At 40.5% G+C, this 10,274-nt stretch overlaps 1 protein-coding gene across 2 annotated transcripts; it reads right to left on the bottom strand.

The window, feature by feature from the left end:
• Positions 1–2,380: 2,380 nt before the first annotated feature.
• SPACA9 (sperm acrosome associated 9) lies at positions 2,381–9,793 on the bottom strand. 2 transcript variants are annotated; one of them, XM_007061034.4, is made up of 4 exons: positions 9,650–9,793; positions 8,064–8,266; positions 7,246–7,393; positions 2,381–5,905 (listed from the first exon to the last, which is right to left on the bottom strand). In XM_007061034.4, exons 1-4 carry the CDS (start codon positions 9,791–9,793, stop codon positions 5,897–5,899), a joined length of 504 nt encoding a protein of 167 aa, XP_007061096.1. In that variant the 3' UTR covers positions 2,381–5,896. The 2 variants fall into 2 exon arrangements, with proteins under 2 accessions (XP_007061096.1, XP_043386439.1); XM_043530504.1 differs by having other exon boundaries at positions 2,381–7,393.
• Between the last annotated feature and the right edge of the window lie 481 nt (positions 9,794–10,274).

Genomic DNA, 10,274 nt, shown 5'->3' with positions numbered 1-10,274 from the left:
AGAAAGAAAGCATTTACCGTTGTGACTTTATTCCAGGTGTCAGCTTCAGGTGCCATACCTGAAGTTCCCAAAGAGAAGTTGAGTGTGTTTGAAGGCCCCCAAAGACAACAGAAAAGTGTCTAGTTGTTGGAACACATTTAACATCTACTGCAGATGACCCAGTTAGAATCATCTTAAAGGTCTGACTTGTATTAGAATCTTGCCAGCTAGTTTTACTATGATTAAGGTTGTGACTACATAACAAATTCCACTTTGGGACTTTTTACATAGGAGTGTACCAGTGTAGGGAATTGTATGCACTGAAGGACCAATAGACCCAGAGAACAACTTCTCAAATGCAATGGGACAGCCATTCTTAATTACAGATTAGCCAAAAGATGTTTCAGAAGCTGACCTGTGCTCTTACAACATTCTGGAATCGGAATGAAAATCTGAAAGAGCACAAATGCAACTTTTTTTTTTTAAACTTGCTCTTCGAGCATGAATCTCAGTGGTGCAGTTAAAGTACTTTGAGCATAAAAATTAACACTTTTAAATGCATGAACCAACTTGGACCGTTTGATGCTGTTGGAGAGATCATATTATTTTTGCACAGGTCAACTACTTGTATGGGGATAAACTTCATCCCCAAAACAGGATTTATCCAAAGCCTACCACACTTTAATCCCTTACTGTGAGGGTCAGGTGGTGTGGGAAGCCTTGTTGTGACCCTCTGCACTGGGGTGAATTTTTCCTATAGGATGTAAATGGCAGAAAAACAGCAGAAACAGAATCTTGACTTTCTTTTATTGAGTGTTACATATCTCAATACAAGTTTAACATTCAAAAACTGCTCTGACCAGCGTAAAAATAGTTAACTATATATTTCCACAAAGGTAGAAAAAGAGAAATAAATTATCCTTTTTACTTTCTAATGCTCATAAACACAACCATGAATAAGAATCATACAACAGGAGAGGAGAATCCTCAATTACTCATTTTACTGAATCTGTACAAGAATTCCTCAATGAATCTTGATTTTATTACTTTAGCTACTTAACTATTGGTGCAATGGTACAGATTTTAAAAACAATGTGAAAAATTATTTGACATCTGAGGATGAAATAATTTGGGAAATGAACAAAAATTGAATTATCCAGTTGCCCTCTTGATTTGTAGACATGCTAGAGGCTTGACTTGTAGGCAAACAGCTAAAACTTAAATGTGCTTTGTTTCTGAGACTAATTTTAATCCCAAATGGTTTTAATGATTTTGCTGCCCTTTGTGATTACACTTCCTATGGGCCTGAATTTGCAAGTCCTTTTCCAAGGCGTTCTCTCACAATCAAGACTATTTCACGCAAGCTTTGGACTCATTGCTTGACACGTTTTCATGTGTATATCAATTCATAATTCTATTTTTCTAAATTCACATTGTTATTTTTCCACCTCTGTGTTAACCAAAAATAAGTCAGTGGAAGATTGTAATCTCAAATCAAAGTCTTGATCCTATCCCTCAAAAGAAAGCAAAGGAATGGGGGACCTCCACTTCCAAAATATGATCACTTGCTGCTCTCTGTGGTTTTTACTTGTTCAGTTGAGTTACATAAAATATACTCTTCCAGGTAAAAGATCCAATGGGCTCATAGTAACTGAGTCATGAGTGACTAACTGTTTTTAAATCAAAACTACTTTTGAAATCTACAGTCATGAGTTTCTGATCAATGTATTGCATCTGGGACTTAGTTCAGAAGGAAAAATGTTTTCAGTAAGACAACTAATGGCTATGAACTGTCTTTCGTGGATGTTTCACTGCAGTAGTTTGTTCTGGATTGCACAAAACAAACTGTCCAAATTCAGGACTGAATTTAGACATAGCAATGCTTATCAATTAGTTTCAAGATCTTTGGCATCCCTGTTGGCTCATCTTAATGCATCCGATGAAGTGAGGTGTAGCTCACGAAAGCTTATGCTCAAATAAATGTTAGTCTCTAAGGTGCCACAAGTCCTCCTTTTTTCTTTTTGCAAACTACAGAGTGTTAGTACAAACCCCACAATATAGTAAGAAGATTGTTGCTTGAGCACTGATCTCTGGGATTCTTGAACTTCTGATAGGGTAACAAGCGTTTTTCTGATTTTTTTTGTTCACTTTAAAATACTGTTGTAAAGTATACTTATTATTGACAGCATTCAAATTAATTTAGTGGGATATGGGCCAGTGCATTTCCAGACATAGAATTCTGTGTGCTTTGCTGTACATTGCTCTGTTGTGCTCTTCAGAAAATGTACTGTGTGTCATGCTGTCCCAGAAAAAGCACAACAGGTTGATCTTCAGGAACTCCTCAGTCCACAGTTGCTATGGCCCTGAGCCAAACTCCTGGTTCCTCTTCCCATCCTTCCAGTAGCCTGGCTTTCCTCCCAGCTCACAGTTGTGCTGCCACATACCAGACTCTTCTTTTGACCTTCTTGTTGTGTTCTTTAGTGCTGCTTCCCAAACCTGACCACTAGAGGCCTCCATCACTCTGCCACCTCAATCAGAACTAATCTTTTGAGCTGCGGAGCTCAAAACTCCCTGTTGTGATTCCATGCAAGACTTTTCAGGTCTAGCTGAATCCCTGACTTCCTAATTGCTGACTTGATCCCAGCTCTCTTCTGGATGGCTTGTAAGCAGCATCCTGTTGGTTATGGTGTCTCCAGTCTTAAAGATTTGGTTTTTAAAAGTTTAACCTAAGGGGTATTTTGGATTTGATATAGGTTCTTGATTGATGCCATCCCCTGTCTAAATTGGATCAGAACTACAGAAGTAGTATGTAGCATACAGACAGCTGGATTTTATTGGGATCCTGTGTACTCTGCTTGTATCTGTGTTTGTCTTCAGAAGGAAAAGCGGGTGATCAAGGAGATCTTCAGGAACTTGAGGAACACAAAGTAAGTTAGTTTGGCTGCCTGACAGGCTTCTTGTGTTTGTGGGTATGAACTTGGAAGACAAAGTTAAAGCAAAGTTTTATTACAGTGCGATGTTTGGATAATTACATTCCAACTACCGCAATTTCTACTCGGTGTCAACTGGATTTATGGCAAGATGGTACTCTTTCCAACATTGCCACTAGGTTGCTGCTGCAAAACTGATTCTTTTCTCTTCCTACCCTACGAACCTTCTAAATTTCTCTCAAACTTCACTCTGTCTGAAGTAGTGGTCATCCATTGTGTAGAGGAAAACTTGTATAGAAGTTAAAGTAATTTGGACAAACTGTTTTTGCAACTTATCTTTGAAAAAATCTTCCAAAAGACCATTGTTATGTTATTGCAAAACTATAGTTTCCCTAGAAACTTCCAATTTTTCCATTCAAGAGTCCTTGAAGAATTTTAGTGAACAGGATTGGGTGAGAGGACTGGGGCGGTTAGTTTTGGAATTATTCACTAATTTGCTAAGTTTAGGAACTCTTGGGTAAGACATGAGCAACAGCTCTTAACTTGTTGGGTGGCAGGGTTCTGATATTTAATACACAAAACTGAAAGTGAACTGGTACTATGTTAACCTCAAAATTAATACAGTTGTTTGAGCTGATCAGAAGCCAAATATTGCAGCTTACACAATATAAAGAATGATGTTAAAACTGGATTTTCAGATTTTATACTAGTGCAATAAGACCTGGTCTGTGCCCAGGACGAGGAGTCAGAGCTGGGATTAGAAATCAGGAATCCCCAACACTTGGACTTTGGCCTTTGGCAAGTCACTTGACCTCTCACTGTGCCTCAGTTTTGCCATCTGTAATTTGCCGATCTCACAAAGTTGTGAATGACTTAATGTTTGTAAAATGCTTGGTAGATGAAACATGCCTGTCTGCCCACCCTGCAATTTTTGTTTTGTTTTGGGGAGATTCTTTGTGCTTTCCCTCTTCTAGAGTCACTGAGCTCCCCTAGCATAGCAGAGATTCTTTTATCAGACTTATGCAGCTGCTGGAACAATGTGCTGATCAACATATGCAAATGCACAAACAAACGCTAGGACATTTATCTTCCATATATCATAACTTTTGATTAGGCTGGCAGACATTTACAGTAAGTGCAAATTCCCTATTTTCATACTATTTTTTTAATTTAAATATAGGTCAGAACGTATGGTCACATAACGACTATTCTCAGAAATCCTAAACTGCACTCATTTTATGTAGCAAGAACAGATAAGTGATAACTAACTGCTTGCCTTTGACATTTAAAATACAGGTATTTAAAGAGAATATAACTGAATATCTGTTTTAACAATTGCATTTTTTAATTGCCATTTTAGTCACACTTGTGGCCCTTTTAAAACTAAATTTAGATGGTGATTTCTGATCAACTTGTACTGCAGTAAAAAGAGTTGGTAGTTTTAATGAATGGGAAATACCCTTGTTAGATTTCCCCCCTCTCTCCCCACCCCCAGCAATTCTGCTGTGTAGCATAAGCACAGGCAAAATAATGGAACCCTGTTACGGTGAGAGTAATTAACCATTGGAACAACTTAACAAGGGTTGTGGTGGATTCTCCATCACTGGAACAGTTAAAATCAAGATTGAATGATTTTTTTTTTTAGAAGATATGCTCTAGTTCAACCACAGCTATTGGACTTGAAGCAGGAATTTATTCAAGGAAGTCTTGTGTCCTGTGTCTAATCTGGAGTTAGGTGCAGCTGTGGAAGTTCAGACTGGCTGACACACTGATACTGAAGAAGGATTGTTTCTAACTTGCTAACACAGGTCCTGATTCTTCTCTCACTGAAATCAGTGTCAGTGTTCCCTTTGACTTAAATGACAGAAAGATGGGGTCCCTAGTTTTGCAAACTCCCTTAAAATGCCAACTCCAACATCCCCCAGTGTTTGTTGTGTATGTGGCTCTGGAGACACTCTGGATATTGGTTGCAGATGTACTTTCAGTGCTCTGCAAGTCTCAAATTGAGCATGCTCAGCCAGCCTTCTCCAGAGGCGGAGTGATACCTTTTCCTTTGCTGCTGGTAGTATTTACACCCACTCTTTAGGCTGACATAGCAAGGGGCTTCAAGAAACTGATCGTTAGTGAGTAAAAATTACTCTTGTTATAGCCCCTTTCATCTAAGGATTTTAAAAGGTGCTGTTACAAACAATTAGCTTCCCAGCCCCTCTGCTCTCCTGAATTTCAGATTGGGAAATGAAGCCATAGAGGTTAGATGACTTTTACCTAAAGTCATTCAATGAGGCAATAGCAGAGCTGGGAATAGGACCTGGAAGTGGTAACCTTCAGGCCCATGGTCTAACCAATAGCCCACATTTCCTGCTTAACAGTTCCTGCTCCAGAGAGCATTTTATCTGTTACTTGTCTGTACAGTGCCTAGCACAATCAGGCCTGAAACTTGACTTGAAGTATTTAGATGCTATTAGTGACTTTAATTTTTCTCTCTAAAGCCACCTCCATGATACAGCTATTAAATAAAGCCTTCTACAGGAAGGGTGGCTTTTTTGCTAGTTAAAATCTTTTCTAGCAACTATGTCTGTTAAATAGCCCAACAATCTTCAATCTGTTCGAATTCCCCAGTAGTTTCAGTTGAATAGGATCACTTAAAAATAATTGACGTTTGCTGAAGAAATCATGTCTATCCCAGCGCTGAGGGTTAGTGCAATGATTCCTGTACATCTTATGAAGAAGTGTGTGAGTGGTGGGGGAAGAGAATGAGAACAAATACATAGAGGGGGAGGTGAAAGTTCACCTGTAAATACTTCCGAACTGCCATTCCCTCCTGCATTTCCTTGTTTGCTCAACCCTCCCATCTCAGTTGATACTTGTTTCAAAAATCTGGTCATCTTAAGGTAATAGCACCCCCATAATTTTAGCAAACACAGCCATGCATGCACGGGAAACTTTTATTCAGGAGTGTCTTCAGGCAGGAGGCAAAAGAACAGGAGCTAACTTGCCTGTAGGAGGGGAAAAGAGCAATCAGATACAGGAAAATACATCAGACTATCAAGATCTTGTTAAGAGCTTAGTTAATGCTTCCATAAAGCAAATGATACAGATCAGTTCTAAGTGATAACTGTGGGAAGAGAGCCTACAGATGGACTGGCTTTCATAACCTAGTCCTGGAAAGGTAGATAGCTAGCTGGCTTCAGAGACTCTGTAGGAAGGCAAGGATTTAAAAATACTTTGCACTTTTCTATGCACACTCCATCAGCTGATCTCAAATGCCTTACAGCTGTTAATGCCCTAAGCATCAAACACCTCTGTGAGGTAGGTAAGATGTACCCAAGGGAAAGCAGAGGCACAGAGACCTTAAAGTGCAATTCTACTCTGAAAAGAGGCTGTGTCTGAAAATGGTCACCTCTTCCTCAGTAGATCTGCTCCCTGGATTGGAGTCTTGCACACTAATACTAGTGATAAATAACTTTTTCCTCTTGTTAGCCCTGCATAGCCAAAACAGCTCTGGGAGAGTGAGCTGGATTCTGTTGTGGTTCACACACTGTCAATTAAACTACAGGACCAGATTCTGTCCTCACTTACACCTGTGCAACCCCATGGAAAGTGAAGGGGTTGAACAGCTATAAATGAAGACAGATTTTGGCTTAGTCTTTGTTACTAGTATTGGTGTGGGATCCAATGCACCCAGCTTAGATTTCAGATAGCAGGCTATTTACAACAGTAAGTTTGAGCAACCTGTAACCTGAAAAAATCAGATAGGAAGTCATACAATTGGACTTCAGGTGACTTGCCCAAGACACAGCATTGGTGAGAGACCAGAATCTGATTAGTCCTAACTCCATCCACTACCCTCACCATTAGACCTGTCAAGGAGGAATACATGTGACATATACTACCCCTGTTCCCACTCTTTCTCTGGATCTCAGTAGAAAGGTGTCTGATAAGATCTAGGTTTATCTGCTTTTGGAGACTTACAGGACTACCTATATTCAGAACTTGGGTCAAGGCGGGAGGAAACAACTGAAGTGAATACTGGATACCATATTTAATAACCAGCCACCTCTATGCAAAAGATGTATGAGCTTTGTTCCTTTTAAAAGGAGTGTTTCCCAGGTGGTTTCCAGGGTCCATTGAGATATTTCCAAGTGGTACTCCCTGTGCCATTCAGGTGCTTTTTTTTACCATGCTTACTGTTCTGCTCTCGTGAATAGTCCTTGTAACTAACCAAGGTCTGAGTAGCAGTAGTGAGGATAGCGGGACGTGGGCCTAGGGGAGCAGATGCCTTTGCTGACACATCCTGCTGTGTTCTCTTCTGAGAGTCAGCACTTCCATCACTCACATTTTGCAAGAAGTTCCGAGGTAACTTCTCACTGTGGGCCACCCATGATTTCATGCAGTCCAGGACTATGGGTATGAGGCTCACCACACCTCCATAGTGGTTCTTTGCTTCATCGCAGCTCAGGTGATTCACCACATCATGAGGGTACCTGCCGGGGGCAGGAAGCAGTTATTTACCAGATAGTAAATAAACACACGTGGAACCCCACAATGCCACTTTCAGGGTCGCTGCTACAAGTACATAGACACTTTCAATTACTCAAGACAAAAGGTCAGTGATGGTCAGAACTAGACTGTGTGGCTGAAATCGTTCCAGTCCAATAACATTCCTCATCACTGGGCCCAAATCTGGTTGCCCCCAGATTTAATTTCAACAGCATGTAAAAAATACGTCTCTCCTCTGCTTGCTGCTCAGTTGAAATAAACCATTGACAGTATGGGGTGGGGAAACCCTGTATTGCCATTGCATGTGACTTCAGCATTCTAGGCTGCGCATATGTTACATTTCACTAGCACTGAAATTCACAAATTTAAAAAAAAAAAATCTAACCATTTGTGAGTGGGGAGTAAATAGTATTGGGGGAAATTCTCCAAAAACCAACGGGATTACTGGGGCACCCGTGCTCTTTTACTGGAATTAGAAGACATAGTCACATGGCTCTAATGGATGTGTGGTGGTGGTGGTGGTCTGGGGTACAAATTTCGCTTACATCTGCAGAGGACCATGCCTCTCTGATTGTTTCCCAGCTTTATAAGTGATGTGATGTTTGCTTTTTTTACAATGAGAAATGTATCAAAGTGAGCTGATAATAGACCTACTTGGCTCGGATGGTGCTCAGGTCGTTGCTGGGGCTAACGAGCAGCTTGCATTTCTCCAAAATATTGTTCGTTACACTGGTACCAGGATGCAGGGCTTCCAGCTTTTGGCAGAGTTTGTTCAGATCACTACAGATGTTCAAGAACATGAGGAGGATGCGTCTGTCGGTAGTGTTGTTACAGTGATGATCCATGTATGCCTGCACCTGTGTAGTGCAACATGTGCAAGGAAGGGCACTATGTAAACTGCACTGAAACTAGTTCAGACAAGCTGGTGCCGTTTTTATTGCTTTACATTCAAAGGGCCGCTTCGATGCAGTTTGTGTTATACTGCAGAGAACCTGCCCTCTCAACCATGGCTCCGAAGGAAGCAATGTGCAGCAGAACCTACATGCAATCGGATTTCCGGAGCCTGCCTGGGTAAAAAGCTTCCTCTGTTCCCATGCAATAGGATTTGGAGAGGTGTGGCTGGTGGAATCCACTGATGTGCAAATCCTTGGCCATTCTTCCCCCTCCCCTGCTGGAACAGGAGTGCTGGCTGAGCTACTGCAGCCACGTGGCCAGTGTGGCTCCATTACTATGATCTGAGGGTGTTTCCTGTCACCTTTTTTTTTTTTTTTAATATACTAGTGAGTGGTGGATCAAAATTAAAGAGATGAAATGACTAGGTACAAGGTCTTCCTGCCAAGTAGCAGGAGGTGGATTAGTTTGAACCTTAGTCATTGACATTATAATAATTAACACTTACAAAGCATCTGTATTGCTAAATTTATTATTTAATAAAAATTAAGACTAAATCTCAATGCTAATTCCTGGTAGAAACTGACATTATTTCATAACACAATCTATCCAGATACTCTTCTGAATAGTGAACAAAGCCCTGGCATTATTACAGTAGAAAAATTAAATTGTAATGAACCCTGATTTTGATGACACATGCTGTCTCCACATGCAAAGGGATTGATCCTGGTGACGTAATATTGCTCTCAGCACAATTGTAATTTTATTGAGATTTTTTTCCCAGTCTCTCTTCCAGGCTCTGAGTTCTTCACATTATTTAAAATATTCAATATTTTTGAAAGTTCCAAGACAAATCACATACCAACTCAGAACCCCCTACTCTCTAGAGATATTCAGCCCTCATTCCATCATCCCACCTCTCTAACACAGCCATTATTTTAAAAAAACACTATAGAAATATACAGTAGCTCCAATACCGGGGGAAGAGGCAAGTAAGCTGCTTACTACAACAAGTGTGGCAGGGGAGGATGGGTTTGTTCGTCTTGTACTGTATATTTGTGGTTAGGAGTGAGGTGGGGAAATGGGGTGGTTAGGCTAAATTGTCTAAAGTGGTACTGAGCAGTATAGCATTTGTATAAATGAGTAAATCATCATGTAGATACTTCTGTATCTATTTGATCTATTGCAGCATATAATAATGAGTTAATAAACAGATCTTACTAGAGGGGTTTGTATATAGTTTCCCCTAGCAAATAGTTATTTGCCACTGAAATATACACAAGCGCATAACAGCATTATGCTGTCCCCGTCACTACTGGCAGAGATCTTTGTGCTGATTTCTTTGTTACCTGTCCAATACTTGCTACAGGCCTGATCTTGTCATGGGCTTCCTCTCTGGTGTGGTCCAGTGCTGCAATAAATGTGAACTGCTGTTGCTGGAAGACCTTGTAAGTCTGTTCTATATTTCTCAGACACTCTTTTACCTCGTTCATTTTCCCGCCCTCCTGGATTTTGAAAAAGGAGAGGGAGGAAGTTTTTTTTTTTAACGTGATACAATTTTACATGTGCAACTTTATTTTCACCTACAGCTCTAACCAGATGGATTGAATTGCCCCCCAAAAATGAAAAAAATCAAGAAGATGGGAAAATATATTGTGTTAAGGCTCTGCAGCCCCAGAGCGCCAAACAGTAAGTCAATGAGGTAGTAATGATGCTGGAAACAGAGATAGAGAACCCAGAGGGGACCACTGACAATCAGATGCCATAAACCCTAGTGGATCTATTGTAAACATAATGTAGCAATGCATCTAACACAATGCTGTGAGAGGACCAAAGGGAGAAATATCTTCTCTTATCCAGTGTAAAACTATTGTCCAAGCGGCTTGAAAACTGTCTTCTAACATTAAATGAAGGCCAGCTTGAGAGGCAGTGTGCAGTAAAGTGCGATGGAACAAGGGAGACCTGGACTTGAGG

This window comes from Chelonia mydas, chromosome 16, assembly GCF_015237465.2.
Source record: "Chelonia mydas isolate rCheMyd1 chromosome 16, rCheMyd1.pri.v2, whole genome shotgun sequence".
In the NCBI taxonomy this organism is placed as follows: Eukaryota; Metazoa; Chordata; order Testudines; family Cheloniidae; genus Chelonia; species Chelonia mydas.
Note: the sequence above shows the minus strand (reverse complement) of the source record. Positions and strands in the feature narration are given on the sequence as shown.